Raw genomic sequence first — 19,694 nt, 5'->3', positions numbered from 1 at the left:
AGCCGCCTGCTCCGCAGCCGAGCGCTATGCTCAGTCGGATCGCCCGGCACCGATGTCTGCCGCGGCACCGACAGTATCCACACCGTTAGCTCCGGCCAGGTAAGAGCCGTCAAGTCCGGTGCTGGTAAGCTCCCCGGTACGGACCGTGGTCGAGCTCGCTAGGATGCTGCGTCCGAGCCGCCTGCTCCGCAGCCGAGCGCTATGTTCAGTGGGACCGCCCGGCACCGATGTCTGCCGCGGCACCGTCAATGTCCGCACCGTTAACTCCGGCCAGGCAAGAGCCGCCGAGTCCGGTGCCGGAAAGCTCCCCGGTACGGACCGTGGTCGAGCTCGCCCTAAAGCTGCGTCCGAGCCGCCTGCTCCGCAGCCGAGCGCTCTGCTCCGTCGGATCGCCCAGCACCGATGTCTGCCGCGGCACCGTCAATGTCCGCACCATTAACTCTGGCCAGGCAAAAGCCGTCGAGTCCGGTGCTGGAACGCTCCCCGGTACGGGCCGTGGTCGAGCTCGCTATGAAGCTGCATCCGTGGTGCCAGTTAGGGTCGAGCTCACTATTCCCTCCACGCCGGAGACAGTGTCCACGGCGAGGGGGCTGATTGCAACGACAGCATCTACGCTGCCTCAACCCCCGGCACCGCCGGTAGGGGTTACATAGTCGATGGGCAAGCCTGCCTTGATCAAACCACCCTACCTCGGCACCGCAGAGCGGCACCGTTCAGGGTCACGGTCCCGCAGATGTTCTCGGTCCCGTCACCGATCTAGGTCTCGGCACCGTTCTCCATGTTGGTACCAGTAGTGCTCGCGGCACCGGTCAGCATTCTGATCCCCGGTCCGGGACACGCAGTACCGATCAAGCCCCAGGCACCGGGACACTCGTAGCCACTCCTGATCATCGAGCCTCGCACCCTCGGTCGACCGCCCGGCACAGCTTCGGTGGCAGGTCCCGTTCTCGGTACCGGTCTGTCTACCGGTACCGATTCCCGGTGCCGCATCGAGCGACGTCAGTTACAGATGGAGACTCTACCAAGAGCTTTTCAGCTCCTCCAGGGCCATCCAGCCACGCATCAGTGTCGTCCCGTGCGGACACTTCATATGCGTAGCACTCTGTTTTCCGATGTGCCCTCCAGAGTCTTCCAGGAGACCTATCAGTGGTCATTCTGGATGCCTTGAGTGTACTCCCACGCCAGAGGCGTACCGGGGACCCCATCTCGCTCCGTTCCCTCGGAGCTCCGGGTGCCAGAGGTGACAATTAGTCGTCCCCGTCCGACCGGTACAGAGCAACCCCCGGTTCGGCTCCCAGATCCCACCGGATCAGCGTTCGTCCAGGAGCTCGAGCCCACACAGAACCCGCTTGTCCCTTGCCTTTCTTCTTCCTCCTCCCCAGATGAGGCGGGGGCAGGAACATACCCCTCCGGCCCTCCTCTAATTGAAATGCAACCAGCCCCTAAATCCAAAGAGGCTGGGCGTGTGGTCTTATTGGGCCGTAAGATGTACCCGGAGGGGGCCCTGCAACTTCGTGTAGCGAACCAGCAAGCCCTGCTTATCCGCTACTGTGGGTGGCAGTGGACAAATTTACAGAGTCGGTTCTTCGGAACTCCTGTCAAGAGTTGGATGCCCTCCTGCGGCAAAGGACGGAGCTGGAGAGAGCTTCCCTCCAGGCCTTGTTGGACGCAGCTGACTCCGCTGCCATGACTCTGGCCTCGGGTGTTGCCACGCGGCGCGTTTCATGGCTCCAGTTGTCGAGCCTTCCCTCGCGGCTGCGGCACGCTATACAGGTCTTGCCCTTCAATGGCACAGGCCTGTTCTCTGAAACCACTGGCCCTAGGCTGCAGAACCTAAAGGGCAGCAGGGTCTCTTTGCTCTCTCTCTCTCGGCATGCACACGCCGGTGATTCAGCGCCGACGTTTCCGTCCCCAACCTCCGCTCTTTCCCTGCGCCTTGACAGAGTCAGGACTTGGCCAGCGGGTATGGCTTACACGGTCGTGGCCATCAATCCGCACCCCAAAGGAGCCGGAATTAGGGTCCTTCTAACAACCAATGGGGCAAAAGCCTACCCATCCTCGCCCCTCCTGGGGACCCCTCTCACGAGCGATTCCTCTGGCAAGAGGTGCGGACGCTCCTCTTTATCGGAGCTATACAGGAGGTACCTAAGGGCGAAACCTAATCCCCTAGGCGAAGGGAGGTCTCAGACCTACCCTAGACCTGCGGGAACTCAACAAGTCCCAATGCAGAGTTCCGCATGGTACCCAGGGCAACCGTCATCCCATCCTGGGATCCCGGAGACTGGTACGCCACCCTCGATATGAAGGGCGCGTATTTTCACGTCGCCATTTCTCTTCCACACAGAAGGTACCCTCGGTTTGGGGCCTACCATCGTTATTCCCAGTATACGGCCCTCCCGGTTGGCCTCTATACAGCCCAGGGGTGTTCATAGTGCATGGCTGTAGTCGCCGCCTTTCTTCGCCACCGTCGCATACACGTTCTCTGTATCTAGACGAGGGGCTCATTCAGAGAACCACCAGGCCCAAAGTACCAGTCATGTGGGCATCGACACGAAGCTATTCCTGTGTCTGGGCCTGATGATCAATAGTAAAATCCACTCTGATTCCCATTCAGGGACGGGAATTCATTGGGGCCGTCCTGGACTCCAGACTCGCCGGAGCCTGCTTACCTCAGCCTTGGTTTCAGGCGAGGGTAACAGTTGTATAAGGTCTATGGACCTTCCCGCCAACTTGGACTCGCACTTGCCTACGTTTCCTGAGTCACGTGGCTGTTTACACGTTTGCAACCAAACATGCCAGGCTTCGCCTCTGTTCACTTCAATCGTGGCTCACCTGGGTGTGCCACCCGGGCAGAGATGCCATACTCGTGGTCGGCTCGTTCCCCCCGAGCAGCCTAGGCTCCCTCCACCGGGAGTCGGCGTCCTCCCCGGTTCATCCGGGGATGCTGTTTCATTCACCCCTCGGGGTCCCTCATGACAGACAGCCCATCTCTCGGCTGGGTGCGCACCTGGCGTAGTTTCGCACTCACGGCCTTCGGTCAGCGCAAGAGCTGGCCTTACACATTAATGTCCGAGAGCTGAGAGCAGTCTGCCTTGTGTAAAGGCGATTCAGCGGGCGGATCGCTTCAGCAGATCCTTCCTGTCTCACAAGTGGTGGTTTCCTCCCGTCTTTATCTATTCCGTTTTCCAAAAGTGGGTCTTTCCCCGCATAGCCCTCCTCGCTCTCGCGAGAACGGAAAGAGAGAGAGAAATTCTCCTCGTTCCAAGGCCTCTCCCCAGGCTCGGTCTTGGAGGATTTTCCTGAGGCCGTGGATCAGCCATCTACCATACGCTTTCCACTGTCCCCGCTGGTTCACAAGGTCCTGCTCAAACTCCGCAGGGACAGAGCGCCCCTGATCGGGATCGCTCCAGTGTAACCTGGGCAGCACTGGCACACCATGTTGCTACACCTGTCAGTAGCAACCCTGTTGGCACAGACCCCATGACATGGAATCACGGCAACCTTCACCACCCGCTCTTGTAATCCCTGCACCTCACAGCAGGACTCCTGCGTGGCTAAACCGATCTGAGCTACGTTGTTCGACCTTGGCTCTACGGGATTCTCCGGGGTGGTATAAAATCATCCATTCAGTTGAAGTGTCTGGCCGAGTGGAAGCGTTTCTCATGCTGCTCCGAAATGCGCAAGGTTTCTCCCGCCGAGATCCCGCTCCATTCCATCTGCTTCCTCAGGGCTTGGAGCGTTTATGCGCGCCCCCCCCCAGTGGGGCCCCGCCATAAACCTGGCTCTTCAATCTGGTTCTAACCAGTTTTATGACTGCCCTATTCGAGCCAATGTCTACATGCTCGTTGACATAACTGTCCTGCAAGACAGTTTCCTGTAGTCTTTCCTGCGGCCACACGAGTCTCCGAGCTTCAGACTCTCACAATAGGCCCAAGGTATACTGTGTTACTCAAGGACAAGGGCAGTTATTACCACGTCCGACCTGCCTCCCTAAGGAGGTGTCGGCCTTTTATATCTACCAGGATATCTTCCTTCCGATCTTCTTTCCGAAGCCACTCTCTTTGCAAGGAGAGCAACGGTTGCCCTCCTTCGACATCTGTAGGGCGTCCGCAATCTATACCTAGCGGACAGAGCCCTCTCGTAACGCCCCCAGAACCTTCATTGTACCAGCATACCGGACGAAGGGCATACCTGTCTCCTCCTAGAGGATTTCATCTTCAATGACGTTGTGCATCTGCACCTCCTCTGTTTTGGCCCATGTTCCATAGAGCCACATTGCTGCACGTTCCGCCAGGGCTCACGCTTCTCAGCTGCCTTCCTGGCTCGCATACCCTTTCGGGGGATGTGTTGTACACCTACCTGGTCCTCGGTCCACACCTTTGCCTCATTGGTCCCGGAGTCCAGAGCTGTTGCAGCCTCTGGCTTAGCGGTTGCGTTCTGCAACATCTAGCTCCGACCCCACCGCCTATGTAAGGCTTGGGAATCACCTAACTGGAATGCATAGGAGCAATCACTCGAAGAAGAAAAGACGGTTACTCACCGTAGTAACTGTTGTTCTTCGAGATGTGTTGCTCCTATCCATTCCAGACCCGCCCTCCTTCCCCACTGTCGGAGTCGCCGGCAAGAAGGAACTGAGGAGCGGACGGGCCGGCTGGGGTATATATCCTGCGCTATAGCGGCGCCACTCCAGGGGGCGCCCAGCCGGCCCGCCGGAGTTGCTAGGGTAAAAATCTTCCGGAGAGCCGTGCACGCGCGGCGCGCACACCTAACTGGAATGGATAGGAGCAACACATCTCGAAGAACAACAGTTACTACAGTGAGTAACCGTCTTTTTGTTCACCTCTACCCCAATATTACGCAACCTGATATAACACGAATTCGGATATAACACGGTAAAGCAGTGCTCGGTGGAGGGGGTGAACTGCGCACTCCGGTGGATCAGAGCAAGTTCAATATAACGCAGAGCAAGTTTCACCTATAACGCAGTATGATTTTTTTTTTTTTTTTTTGGCTCCCGAGGACAGCGTTATATCGAGGTAGAGGTGTCTTTTCCTTCGTTGTTGGAATTATACAGTTATACTGAAGTATAAAACATGGATTATCTACCCACTGGTCTCCTTGACCCTCACAAAAATATCTCCTTGAAGGGCAATGATGTAAATACATGGTTCCCATCTTGCTTTTATTACATTGTTTTTAAATAAACCTAGTGATATAGTATTGAAAGATGATGCAATTCTGAATTTAATGTACGTGATTGGTAACTCCAGGAGAGAACTTGAAACCCGAGTTGCTTTGAATGGATCTGAATTCCAAGATGCCTTGTCAAAAGAAATTGCTAAAGAACAACAGCGGCATGAAGAACGCATTAAAGAATTTCAGGAGAAAATTAGTATGTTAAACCAGCAGTATATGGAGTTAGAAAATGAATTTCGTATTGCTTTAACTATTGAAGCCAAAAGGTTTAAAGAGGTAAGATTAAGACAGTATCTTGCAAAAGTGTGGAGTCAAGGAGGTTGTCAAATTCTGTTTTGTTTTGTTTTTTTAAAGACCTTTTTTCTCTCTCCTTGTTCGTTAATCAAAAATGACAATTATAAGTGTTAAAGTAACAGTTCTTTAATTTTTTGAGATGATACTATTTGAAACATTTTTCATTTGGTTTGACTGAGTAGGTTACGTGCATTCATAATTTAACAAATAACTTCAGGTGATATAAAATTCCTTTGGAATGGATGGAACTAATCTCGCTTCCATTATTTCAAATTACCATATTGTATTTTCACGCTACCCTACACACACATTTGGAGAACTAATCTTTTTATTAACCTGTCTTTATTGTACAGGTTAAGGATGGTTTTGAAAATGTTACTGCTGAGTTAGCAGAACATAAGTGTGCCCTTTTTCAATCTCAGCAAAAGCAAAAGCAGTCAGCAGCTCTGATTCAAGAGCTGACATCCATGGTGAAAGAACAGAAAGCAAGGATTACAGAGGTAGTAAAGTCAAAACAAGAAACAGCAGCAAATCTAAAGGTATATGTTTTGAAGCCTTTTTTTTTTTTAAATTATACAGTACTTTAGACAAGAAGTTGCAGCATTAACAATACTTAGTATATTTTATCTTAAAGTCATCATTGGCTAAAAATGGGATAAGGAAATACACCATGTTAATATTCACAGTAATCTCAACTTTCATGTCTTACCACTCACACATTCAGACATAGATGCACAATATAGCCAAATACACACGCCTACAATTCCTCACGATTGCACTCCTATTTTGTGGTGATAGCAAGTTGTACATAATAGTAACTACTTGAAACTGAGATTCAGAGAGTATTTAATACTATGAACTTTTGTAAACTCAGAAATGACAATATTTTAGCTGCAGAATTATTTTCAAATGATTGTACATGAATTAAGTTAGCAAGTACTGTACAAAGTGTTACTGGGATTTATATAATTATCATTATTACAGTGATGTAGATAATGATATAATAGTGACTACCTCTAATTTGCATTAGTTGTTATGCAGCACACTTTCTGAAGATATCTACATTATAATAATATTCACAAATGGCCTTAAAATATTAGGAACATCATCACATTTAACAAATTTTCTAGCTATTAAATATAAGTCCAGCTATCATGGACTTGTAGCTTTTTCCAAGAGGCCAGGGGAAAGGTGTATATGTAGCATTTAGAGATTTCAAGTTACATTTTTAATGTCAGGTCAGTTTTCAAAAAGAAAATAATTTCTTAAGAGCAGAACATTTTAATGTATTATGCCAAATGGAATCTCTGTCAGAGAATAACTATTGGAAATGTTGATTATTCCTTGAAACTATTTTTAAAAGTAAATCTATCCTTTTTTTAAAAAGCCTATTTATAAGGTATGGAAAAATGAATTTTGCATGTTTCAGGTTAGATATGTCTTGTGGGGTAGAAGCCCATCCCAATATAGCCTCCATTTGTTTCCTTTGGATTAACTTCTGCCATGCAACCTAAATTCTCCATTTCCTCTTTTCAGACTTTTTTGCACTTCTTTAATTAAAAGTTATTTCCTCTTTAATTTATTCATTTATATTTTCAAGCAAACTTTATTAAATTAGGTTTATCCGTGAATAAAATGCATAAACTGTGTTGATTGATGAAACAAATGCCTGTGCTTTTTTTACAGGTAAGATGCCAATTTTTATCAGAGAAAACCGTGTATGTAAGCAGAATATCTGCTTAAATAGTTAGTTAGTATTAACTGTTATAGTTAAAGTGGTGTTAATTATATTGAATTCTTGAATATTTGTCTTACAAAATCTTACTGGGGTTTTTTTTTTCCCCCTACTGTTCATTCATGTATACAGAGTCGAATCAGAGCACTTGAAACTTTGATTGAGGACGACAAACAAAAGACTATTCAAATTGAACTCCTGAAACAGGAAAAATCAAAACTTATTTCTCAGCTGACAGCCCAAGAATCTGTAATTGATGGATTAAAAGTGGAAAGAAAAATATGGGGACAAGAGTTGGCACAACAGGGTAAAAATACAACTGTTTTGTGGTAGACTATGATAGATAGCATAAATTTAAATAGATATTTCACTTGCATTTCTTCCCTGGCCAGTTATATTGCCACAATGCACTGGAGCACCACCTGAGACAAATAATCTCCAACTCTAGTTTATTTTATTTGATACAGGAAGGACTACTTTTCATAGGAGTGGCATTATTAAAAACGATTAGCCTGCACTACCTGCTATACATTTAAGTAGTTGGAAAGAGTAGTGTTCTGGTACATGTCCCTCTTCATAGCACCTTTGTTTTTTGAGCGAGAGAGAGAGTGTCATGTCAATGAGCAGTTATCCAGTGGATGGAAACTCACATTAAAGCTAAAATATTTCTGTCCAAACCCCACTTAAAAAGTATTGTCATCCTGTCATAAAGGAATAAATATTTACTATATTTTTGTTAAGAGGGATAGGTTGAAGATCTACAAAAATGAGTAATAAAATCCCAAGGAGAAAAATCCTTTAGAAAAGCCATACACTTTTAACTTTTTGAGCTCATAATTTTCACTAAAACACAATGTTGCTTATTCTGTTTAATTAAGTGAAAAATAGGCTTCTTCTTTCGGAATACCAAAGTTAAATGTTAAAATTAATCAGAATTTGAAAGAGCGGAAGATCAGGAATAATAAAAAAAAAAAAAAAAAGTTTACTCATTATAATTTTGTGTGGTATTCTGTTAACTCAGTGAATTGACTTATTTTTTTAAACTTCATTTGATTATTTATGGGAGGAAAATATTTCTTAGTGTGTGGGCTCAATAAGAGACACTTCAGAACACCTGGTCTTGTGATTTTTATTTTCATTTTTACTTACACATAACTGGTAAAGAAGGACACCACTGTTTACTGTCATCCCCTTTTATACAGTTTTTCCATACATATTGATATGAATTGCAAAAAAAAAAAAAAATGGTGTCACTTTGCTTTACCCGGTGGTGGATAGGATTTGCTTGGATGTGGCCATTATTTTGTGCAAGCAACTACTTGGAGTCATAGTGAATAGTGTCTAGAAAAATGGTGTAAAGCTATTCATACTACAAATAGTAGTATCACAGTATATTCAAAGGTTTCAGAGTAGCAGCCGTGTTAATTTGTATCCACAAAAAGAACAGGAGTACTTGTGGCACCTTAGAGACTAACAAATGTATTTGAGCATAAGCTTTTGTGGGCTACAGCCCACTTCTTCAGATGCACGAGAGCTTATGTTCAAATAAATATGTTAGTCTCTAAGGTGCCACAGGTACTCCTGTTCTTTTTAAGTATATTCAAAGGTGGTAATCTCAAAGAATGTTCTGTACGTACCCTGTTCACACTCCTTTTTTTTTCATTCAGGTGTTTTTTATATATTTTGGCAAAATGTTATGCTTGCCATATTTAAAATTGAGGCTTTTTAAAACTTACTTGAGTTTTAAACACAAGGGCCAGAAGCATTGTTGTGGAACTGGTGAAGTGAACCAAAATTGGTCCTCTAGTACTGTATACATCTCTCCTTGCATGGTCCTTAAGTCAAATTATAGAGAACAAACGTGCAATCATCTACTTTCATTGACTCTTATTGCTCATTCAGGGAAGAGGATAGCACATAAAATGCTACATAAAGTATTGCAAGGAGGTTCAAATTTGAGAGAATTCCCTCAGTACTAAATAGCGTTACTTACTCGGCATTTCATAGAGATATTGATAGCTGCATCACTTGTTCACCTTCATTCTCCAAAACGAGACTCAAATTGCAGGTGTCCTTGAAGATGACTAATTTAAATGTTGGAGCAATAAGTGATGTGGCTTTTATCCTCTTCCTTGTTCTTCTGCACTGTAACTAGCAGTACAGATTTAGCACCATCTGGTGGTCTCTTTGAGATTGCTTAGCTTAGATCTGTAAGCATTATTACTGATCATTTTTAATAGAAGTGCCCAAAGGAGGTCTAAACAACAAGTGTTTAATGCCATTAAGTTGCCACTGTTGAACATTTAAAAAAAAAATTGTGTAGTTACAAACTAAGGTTCCAGTCCAGCAGTTTGCTCCATGCAGGAGATATAAGCATGTCCACACTTGCATAAAATGTTCACTTTTCTGAAATGTGCTTGGAAAATGCCTTGAAGATCTGCAGTGCTGTAATGTTGTATTTATCCAGGAGCTTCTCTTGCTCAAGACCGTGGAAAACTAGAAGCAAAAATTGAGGTTCTGACCAATGAAAGTGAGATTCTAAAAAAACAAAATGAACGTGACAATGATGCGCTAAGAATTAAGACCAAAATAGTGGAAGATCAAACAGAAACAATTAGGAAATTAAAAGAAGTAAGTGTGTGTGTGTGTGTGTGCGTGTGCATGTACGGTGCTTAAATTAAATGGAGTTGGAGTGAAAATTTTAGCAGTGACTTGAATAAAATTAGAAAAGCAGTGCCATGGCTGTCTGAGAGTGTGCTCCCATTGACTTCATTGGGTGCAGGACCAGGCCATATATGATTGTATTTATGTACAGACTTACTCCCAGATAAAAATCATCAGAAATGCAGAAGAAAAATGTAGGACAGGTCTCACTTAATTTAGTGTTTTGCTTCATTAAAATAATCAGTTGAATTTGAAATTTTATATTCAAGTATAAAATATTTTCTCTTATTCTGTTCCTTTTGCATTCAGGGAGCAATAGGGTAACATACTTACAGGTAAATTAGCATTATAAATTCCAGTGGGGCTCAAACCTTTGCCTCATTTATCATAGCAAAACTCCAAGTAGATTAATAGACAAATTATCCGCTAGTTGTATACGGTATATTTTTAAAAGTAGCAGATTTTGAACTTTTCAGAGTTTGAACTCTTCAGTGTTCTTTTATTACAGTTTTTCCATCAGAAATTATTGCTTTTGTTTTGTTTTGCAACCAGTATATCTTGTAAGTTAACATTAATTGCAAGAATCAGAGGGGTAGCTGTGTTAGTCTGTATCTGTAAAAGCAGCAAAGAGTCCTGTGGCACCTTATAGACTAATAGACGTTTTGGAGCATGAGCTTTCGTGGGTGAATACCCACTTCGTCGGATGCATGCCATAATTGCAAGAAAGTTTTATGTTAATAAAAACAAGGACCAAAGGCGGTCTAAACAGCAATAGGACTATAAGGAACCTTGTGGGTGCTTGAGTCTAGTACCCTGTTGTCACAGGTAACTCTGTCACATCCTGCTCATAAACGTATCAGGCTTCATCTTAAAATGAGTTGAGTGGTTTGCCCCTATTACTTGTATTTGAAGTCTGTTCCAGAACTTCACTGCTCTGATGGCTAGAGACTTTCATCTAATTTTGAACCTAAATTTATTTATGGCCGGTTTATACCAAAACAAATGTTGTGTTTATAGGGTTTACAGGAGAGAGATGAGCAGATGAGAAAACAGCGTGAAGAAAATGATGAACTCCAAAAGACTTTTCAGGTACAATTGGATGAAAAAACTGCACAATTGGAAGAGCTAATGGAAAAGTTAGAAAGGCAAAATGAAAGAAAAGAGGAATTAAAACAACTGCTAGAAGAAAAAGAAGCAGAACTGGAAGATATTAGGAAAGCATACAGGTGATGTATGCTATTATAAGCATAATGAAACGTTATGACCCACACTGAAATTTCAAGTGAGATCTTGTGTTCAGATTGGTTGGGAGAAGAGTACGTGGGTAGGCCAGAGTGTCACTTTTGATGGTTAGAACTTGAAAATGGGGAAATGTAGAAGTATCACTCCCTCACTCCCCACCCCACCCCCAGTTTTAAAAGATGATAGAATCTGTATGCACTCTAAACATTTGTGTTTTATTTTCAGTGCAATGAATAAGAAGTGGCAAGATAAAGGAGAACTACTAAGCCACCTTGAGACACAAGTTAAACAAATGAAAGAAAACTTTGACATCAAGGAAAAGAAGCTGATCGAAGAGAGAAACAAAAGTCTTCAAACTCAGAAGTAAAAACAAAAATACTAATAATGGTTGTCTTGTTAAACTTGTACGTGGTCCACCATGCAAGACAGGTGAAATTTTGGTCCATAATATTAGAGTTCATAATGAAGTTGCAAGTACTTTCTATAGGTCCAATCACACACACTCTTATAGTCACATAAGAAATACTTGTGTGTATAAGAGTGCGTAAGGACTACGTCTGTGAAGTAGGTATCTGCAGGATCTTCCCCTCAGTTTTTTAACTGCACTTTGCACGTATTTGAAGATTTTTAGATTCCCAAATATTTAGTACTTGGTTGAAGGTACTTCCTATTGGAGATCCTAGTTCTGTGGCCACACTGAGATTAAACAAGGGTTAATAAAATTTATATAAAACATTAAATTTGTAATCCACAGAGAGGAGGCCCATTTGGCATAAATTTATTGAGAGGGTAAATGTGTACTCCTGTTTGTGCGACTTTGCATTTGTGTTGCTGCAGCAACAAACAAATGGCTATAATAGTGAGTACTTAGGTTTTCATTTAATGTCGTTGAGGGGAAAAAGAATAAGTAAGAAAGTATCTGAATTTCCTTCTCCCTTCTCTCCTTCCTCTTACCCCCACATTATTACTGAACTGTTGGAGGGGTTTTTTTGTGTTGTTTTTGCATTTGGATCCATTGCATGTTTTAATATGACTTTATTTCTCTGTCATCAGTGCTTTCATGGGAAGTGTTAAGTTGAAGCAATTAACAGTGGATTAGGAGTTGATAGTAAACAAAAAGCCTGAGGAAATGAGACTTTCAAAAAAAAAAAATCATGTAGACATATTCTGAAGATGAAGGCAATCTCCAGTAAACTCATGTACAAATGTCAGCCAAATAAATACTGAATGACATGTCAATATAACTGTAGTCTCATAAATCTTGTCTATGCTAGGAAAACTTTTTTTAAAGACTTCCTACTATTGTTAACGATGCTGTGGCTATCACAACCATTTTTAAGCACTGTTCTTTTCTCTTTAAGCATAGGTAGTCTAATTAACAGTGGACCTTGTGTAGTTAGGCCACACACACGACGGCAATAAGCAGAGACGTGGCAAGTTATGCTAGACCCAACAATGCAAAAGAATCAATGACTAATGAGATTAGGTAGTCAAAGACATTATTTTGATTTTTTTTCCATGAAACTTCCTTGAGAAAAGGACTGCTCATTGCCACAACTATTCTGTTAGTGTGCCTCACTAAAATATAACTGCTGATGAAGTACCTCTTTCTGCTTAGGATTTAGTGTACATATCCCCCACTATAAAATGTTTTTCCTTTGAGGATTTCCTCTGTTATTTTAAGAGAAGTGGGACATAATGGTCATCTGGTCAGCAGGGCAAAGGAATATCTTAATAATCTAAATTTAGTTTCTCCAGAACAAAATTAAATAGTTGTTAGGACTAAGTATTGGGAGCAGTGCTGGAAGCTCAATGCTACTGAAATGTTTCATAGAAAAAGAATGTTGTGTGTGAAATTTCATAAGGCTGTGTATTCAGTGTCTGAATACAGTACAGACCTGTTTACGCACGGATGTCGGGAGTCAAGCCATCACGCCCGCGGGTTAAGAGGGCCATGCTGAGAAATATCTTGCGCGTGCTCTCTATCGAATCTTAATCTTAATCTTAATGATATAGTAAGTATAATCTAGGATTACATACATAGTCACAGCGTCCCAAATACTGCAGGCCTATCTGTTAATGGCACTTTGCAAAAATATAAATTCAAATGTGTAATCTAATAAAAACATTATTATTACTACACAGGGGTGAAAGTAACTCAGGACACTTACTGGTATGGAGCGGGGGCCCTCGGGGCACACCGGAGTGTGCGGAGCTAGGGGGTCAGCCTAGGGGATCACCCTGTTGATTTCTATGTCAGTGAGTTAGTGAGCAAATCTGTAGCGCTACATAGCAAGTTCCTGTACCGCGTGTTAACGTGTCTCGTGTGTTAAATAGGTAACACTGGGAGGCATGGCGCTACCGTGCATTAAGCGGATTCGCGTGTAAATGGGTCTGTATTGCAGTGTTCATAGTGTTGCTCTATGTAGCTGCATATTCTAGTTTTATATTGAAACATCCTCTCAGGAGCTCCTGAGTCCGCATACAAGATTTACCCTTTTAATTCTCAGAAAATGTGTTATACTAGACCCATACTCGGCCAGCCTGTTTTGAAGAAATGGTGGAAATAATACTTATACATATTATTCTCGCTTAAATGGTCTATCTTTTGCTAGTATAAGCAGATGGTTGAAAGCCTTAGGGGTCATTAGCACCTTTTTTAACAAGAGCAAGTTTGAATCTTCTAGCTCCGTGTTCACCAACAAGTCGATCTCAATTGACTAGTTAATCCTAGAGGATGTCCCAGTCAATCACAATCTCCAGGGATGCAGGAATGGTGAACCGCGGCCTCTGGGAGCTGCGGGAGCTGTGCAAATGTAAGCAAACTGGCAGCCCACCAACAGATTAGCCTGAGGGGCTGTGTGCGGTCCATGGGCTGCAGGTTGCACACCACTGACATACAGTCTTGAAGTAATGATGCTATTACAGTTATTTTCTGGCTTTCTTAAGATTAAGATTTATCCTATTTTAGGGTTGCAATGGAAAAACTTCATTCAATGGATGATGCTTTTAGAAGACAGCTTGAGTCAACACTAGCAGCTCATCAGGCAGAATTACTGCAGCTGGCAAATGAAAAACAAAAACAGATTGAAGCAGCAAATGAAAAGGTAATGTATTTTAATACAATATCAGACCTTTAAAATATGCATTTTCAGTCCCAACATTGTTATATGCAGACAGCTGTAGTCTTTTTGGTGTCTGTGTTGGCTAATCACCATGAATGAAAGCATTAATGACATTGAACTTTTTTAATCTTTGCCCAATAATGGATTCACTAAAAGTGCGTAGACAGTGGGTAGACTCAGAATATTCTTTGTTCAAGGAACATGCAGTCACTTGCCAGTTCATGAACATCCCTTAATTATTAAAGAGGCAAGAAAAATGGTGATAAAGTATTTTATGTAGCTAGGGGGTCACCCTGTTGGCTTTTATAATTTCTGTAGCAGATGTGAGACCTTGGAAGCATGCAAACTTCAAAGACTGTTCCGTTGAGATGTGCCCATGGATTAGTTGTAAACTTTGTTTTCTACAAATGTTACATGTATCATCATGAGCTAGGGATTGCATACTGGCTCCATTGTGGAGGGTTACTGAGTTTCTCCCAAGAACAAAAGTCATTTGAGAGCTGCATGGATTGATTTAAATCTCTGACTTTGATAATGATTTAAATCAGGAAGCAGGAAATCTTGGTGCAAATCATTCATTTTCATCTTGTTTTGCATTTGTACTTTTTAGTTATTTTCCTAAAGATGAGTTGATTTTCATGGTTGGTAACCATTAAAACATGTTAACTTGCAACTAAATGTAGCCTTTACACTAAATTTGGTGCTTCTTTTTGCTAAACAGGAGGAGGATGATATGCTATATCGACACACATTTAAGCAGTTTTATAGTTTAACTTACATTTATTCAGAGTCTTTATTTACATTTTTATATTAAAATGGTGACTGATGCAGTACATGCTTATTAGTTAGTTTTTGGGTTTTTTTACTTGTGATTTGTGTCAAGCCATTTGGAGCCCCTCTTTTGGCACCTGCACCAGGTTAAATCCTGGGAGCTAGGGAATGCTCACCAGTCTGCACTCCTTTCCCCCTCCCACAACCCCAACTGCATGCCAGAGACTCCGGGGGGGAATAAGAGGGGGCAGGAGACATCTGATGTCCCTCAGCAAGTGTCTCCTTCCCTCACCACTGGGGCTGTCCCCTTTTCACCACCAGCCCCATCATGTTTCCCCCACTCATTGAGGTATGTAGGTGTCATTTTGGATGGAAATCCAAATTCAATTACAACTGCACAAAAATAGCACTTTGTTTTTTATGAAATAAAACTACCTTAAAGTGCTGTATAGACAAACGTCTTCAGATTTTAAACTTTTTGCATTTAAAATTAACTGATTTGTTAAATAAAGAAGTATTTAGGGGAGGGATAGCTCAGTGGTTTGAGCATTGGCCTGCTAAACCCAGGGTTGTGAGCTTAATCCTTGAGGGGGCCATTTGGGGATTGGTCCTGCTTTGAGCAGGGGGTTGGACTAGATGATCTCCTGAGGTCCCTTCCAACCCTAATAATCTATGATTCTATCTCAAGTTAATGAACTGAGCTTATTGTTCCTGGTCACTGTGTTCTTCAAGTTTTTAGAACTAGTAAATCTCCTAGATTGGAAAAGGAAAAATGCTTTTGTGCTTTTTCAACTCCCAATTGGTATTGTAACTTTGAATTAACTAGTAATTGAACTGAACTAGTTGAATAAACTGAAATGAAGAAACTATTCTTTTACCTCAGAAGAGGCTAGTTTTGTCAAAAGCTGATTTAGCACCTCAATGAACTCTGGATTCAAGTACTTATCCAGTGACTTTGACCAGTGGTTTGGGTGTGGTGTTTTTGGTTGTTTGTTTGTTTGTTTGTTTTTGTTTTGTTTTTTAAACTGGGCAGTAAATGTACTCAATTTTTTTATATTGTATTTATAGTAATAGATTATAATGTGTAAGTAGATTTACTAGATTATACATTTCTTAACATAGACTTTAATTTCAAATGTAATACTAAATTGGTTTATTTTAAAAAAATCTATTTAAATAAAAAAGTTAGTTAGTTAGTTGTTATCTATCCTGGGACAGGTGAACAACTCCAGAGAAGTACCACCGTTTTGGGTGAATTGCATATACTGAGTCAGACAGGGTTCAAGAGGAATAGGAGACCTAGAAAGAGTTTTGGGAATGAAGGGTTAGGATGAACTGAACCACCTGGTTCGTTTGGATCCAAAAACTGACATGAGATTGTAACTAAGAGGGCAGAACCTAGCTGTAAGGGTTTGAAGGACTAGAACCTGCAAGGGTCTCTTTGTGTAAGATGGGTGACACCTAGTAAACTTATCAGGACTCTGAATTGTTTGTGTTTTGTTTTTTTTTTGATGTTTTCTCTAATGCTTTTTGTCCTAAAATAAATGTGTTGGGCTTTGTGAAAGCTGGCTGGTCACTGGTAACCATGTCATTGTCCCTGAAAGAGAGTGAACCACAGGGGCTGGACTAAGGTCAGACCTGCTGGGAAAATCACAGTGAATTGCAAGGGGACTGCAAGCCTAAATCCCCAGTCTGAGGGGAGAGAGACACTAGGTCCCCTCCCGTAGAGAGGTGATAGCTGGAGGAGACTACAGAGGGGGATAGAGGTGCAGGTAACCATGGAACTGTGACAATTCCCAGCAATATTCTTCTGAGCTATAGAAACTCCATGCTTTCTATCAATACTGTTCTTAATTTTGGAATCCTCTTTTCCTCCAAAGAATTAAATAACTAGCTGTAGAATCATTACTGTTTAGCAAAACTTGCTGCAATTACAGATTGTAACAGGGTCACTGCCTCCAGATTTCACCCTAATTGCATAGTGTGGCCATGCAGCATTCCTGCCTCAGTTTCCCCTCAGTGACTTGGCCCTCTAGCTAAGCCATTAATAAAAAGTCCACCCCTTCCAAGGTATACACAACACAGAATTCACATACCAGTTTCAAACTGGACGTAGCCCCTCCTTTCTGAGGGCCACATCTCATCTGTGTTTAATAACTTAGACACTCTTTTGCCTTTTTAATGAAAAAATTGAAATGTTATTGTGCAATTATAATTTAATTTGAATTTCACCCTTTCCCATTAGCCTCCTGGGTTGTTCACTTGCTCCATCCCAAGCAGCTCTCCCACACCTTTGTACCTGGAGTCTTTCCCTTCTTTTGCAAGCCAAGCCCAGTCCTTCCTAGCTGGGGTGTTTTCTCCTCTGGTATCTCAAGGTCTGCTGCAGGAGCCCTCCTTCTCCTCTCTCTAGTCCTCAGCAGTCTTGTCAAGGCTTCTGCTGAAGTCTCTCTCCTTTCCACACTGCCCAGATCTCTCAGGCCTCTGGGTTAGGTAAAGGATTGAATCACACAACCCATTTTCCCCCCAGGGCAGATGAGTTGGCTGTGTCACAAGTTGGGCTGAGACTTCATCTCCCTTTAAAGAGGCAGTCACCCTATGACTCTAATACTGACACATCTAGTGTCCCTTTTACAAACATTTGATGTGAAAGACTATCTAGTATTGCTGTTCTCCTAACAACTTCGTTCATCCCATCTTGTCTTCCTTTATCGCCTGTTTCACATTGCACAATTATTCATGAAAGTTTTTACTTTGTATGACAGATATGGCAACAGGAGTATGAAGCAAGTTGTACTCAAATGTACTCTTTAAGAATAGCAATATATTGTGTAATTACTCTGGGTTTCTCAATCAGTAATAAAAAAATAAGCAAGTTTACTCTTCCTATAATATACTAACATACAGGTTGAATTTTTTAATGTATCTTTTTATAATTTCAGGTTTACCGGGTTGAAGAAGAAATGCGTCAGCTTCTGCAAGAAACAGCAAACAGTAAAAAGGCCATGGAAGAGAAAATAAGGCGACTTACAAGTGCATTAAGTGACATTCAGCAAGATCTCTGACGAAATATGTAATGCATTAAATCTGACCATCCTCCTCTTCTTTTTAATAAAAGGACTTGGTGAAGAAATGTAAAATATATATACATTAACAAAGATACTGTATATTTGTTTATATAATTTGTTATACTTGTTGCTGTGATTTTTAGTTTCCTTTAAAACACTTATTTCCAGAGTAATTTTTATTTGTGAGATATTATTTTGAGAGTTCAAGAATCAAATATGTATTAAAACTATGTACAGTATTTTCATACTAGCTATCTGATGTATGTGTCTGGTAATATTTGTGTCCGAGCTGTCTAAGAAATAGATCAAAACAAATCAACAGATGAAAATCACTGTATGAGTTAAGAATTATCTGTAAAAGAAGAGAAGGTGGAGGCATGGCAGATGGAGCCAGGTATGAAGTAAGGACACAAAAAGGATTGGGCATGTCTGTTGTGCGCTTTCAGTTAAGAAATGATGGAGTTCATGTCATATTAATGAAAAATAAATTGCACCTATAATTAGTGGAGAGACTTTTTTAATTGTACATGACCGTTTTGCATATCTGGAATTAACACTGTTTTGAGATAGCATTCAGTGACTTTTCAGAGTTAATACTGTTATCCCAGAGAAAAAAGATCCTGTTGACTTCAGCAATTGCTGAATGTTTTCAATAATCTGTTCTAGACATTACCATTCAAACCTGATGCTGTTCCTTGATGTCTTTCATACAATACGCTTTGTTTTAAAGGATGCACTCCTGTTCCCATGCAGGGGTCCACCTACGTGGAACAGCTTGCAGGATCAAGGTCTAAATAAGAAAATTCCTGATCTCAGGAATTTACTGGTGTAAATGTGAGGTCGATTACACAGAGGCTTAACAAACAAGTGGTACTGAAAACATACTTCTTTCTGAATGACATGCTTCAGTTATGACTTGATTTATACCGTTGCATTTCTTTAAAAATCCCCTGTTTTAATTTTTTTATTAGCTGTGCCCTTGCTCCCTAAAATCCCAGTGAGAGTTGGGGGTTTGGTGTTCTGGTCATTACACAATCTTTTAGTAATAAATCTGTTCTTGACTACCATTCCTGCATGCTCAGATGATTCCATTTCTCTATCTGAAAGGGCCTCTAAATCTGTTTCCTGGAGAAGGAAATGGTAACTTTTGACAGACTTTAAATCTTTATACGGAAATAACTTCCATCTCCTTTAAAATAGTTTTATCCAGATGGCAGTTTTTAAGGTCTCCATTGTATTGCTACATTTCCTCCATTTAGTTACTTAAAATGCTGAACAGTGCTGTGCTATAAAATGATCTGAAATTTTCAGTTGTGCATGAATAAAATATTCAACAGATTTGGAGTTGGAGCTGTCCTCCTAATGGAGGACCTTGCAAACATTGTCATCTCTCTCCTAATAATAAAAAAAAAAATGTTTCTTTTCCTACTCTTACCTTTTCATTTCCTCTGCAGTGCTTGAGCCTCACTGTTTGAGGAAACACTTTTTTCTATAAAACTTTCTGTAGTTCTCAACTCTCAAGCAGACTAGTGACACTGACTTAAGGCTTGAGCATTCTGAAAATGTGACTAAGCACACATGCATGCTGGGACCTGAAGCACC

The 19,694-nt window shown here is 42.0% G+C and overlaps 1 protein-coding gene across 4 annotated transcripts in view; it reads left to right on the top strand.

Annotated features, from left to right (window-relative positions):
* Window positions 1–18,595, top strand: part of LRRCC1 (leucine rich repeat and coiled-coil centrosomal protein 1) — a 45,510-nt gene extending 26,915 nt beyond the window's left edge. Inside the window, exons 12-19 of one of the 4 annotated variants that reach the window (XM_045006135.1) lie at window positions 5,271–5,472; window positions 5,844–6,029; window positions 7,358–7,532; window positions 9,693–9,856; window positions 10,907–11,115; window positions 11,357–11,494; window positions 14,103–14,238; window positions 17,967–18,595. In XM_045006135.1, coding sequence (XP_044862070.1) covers window positions 5,271–5,472; window positions 5,844–6,029; window positions 7,358–7,532; window positions 9,693–9,856; window positions 10,907–11,115; window positions 11,357–11,494; window positions 14,103–14,238; window positions 17,967–18,089 — 1,333 coding nt within the window. In that variant the 3' untranslated portion in view covers window positions 18,090–18,595. Of the gene's footprint in view, window positions 1–5,270; window positions 5,473–5,843; window positions 6,030–7,357; window positions 7,533–9,692; window positions 9,857–10,906; window positions 11,116–11,356; window positions 11,561–14,102; window positions 14,240–17,966 lie in introns of those variants that run through there. The other 3 variants (XM_045006137.1, XR_006577036.1, XR_006577037.1) reach the window with 3 other exon arrangements.
* Window positions 18,596–19,694: the final 1,099 nt, after the last annotated feature.

The sequence above is a fragment of the Mauremys mutica genome, chromosome 2 (assembly GCF_020497125.1).
Source record: "Mauremys mutica isolate MM-2020 ecotype Southern chromosome 2, ASM2049712v1, whole genome shotgun sequence".
In the NCBI taxonomy this organism is placed as follows: domain Eukaryota; kingdom Metazoa; phylum Chordata; order Testudines; family Geoemydidae; genus Mauremys; species Mauremys mutica.
The sequence above is the reverse complement of the archived record's forward strand: the minus strand, read 5'-3'. Positions and strand labels throughout refer to the sequence as shown.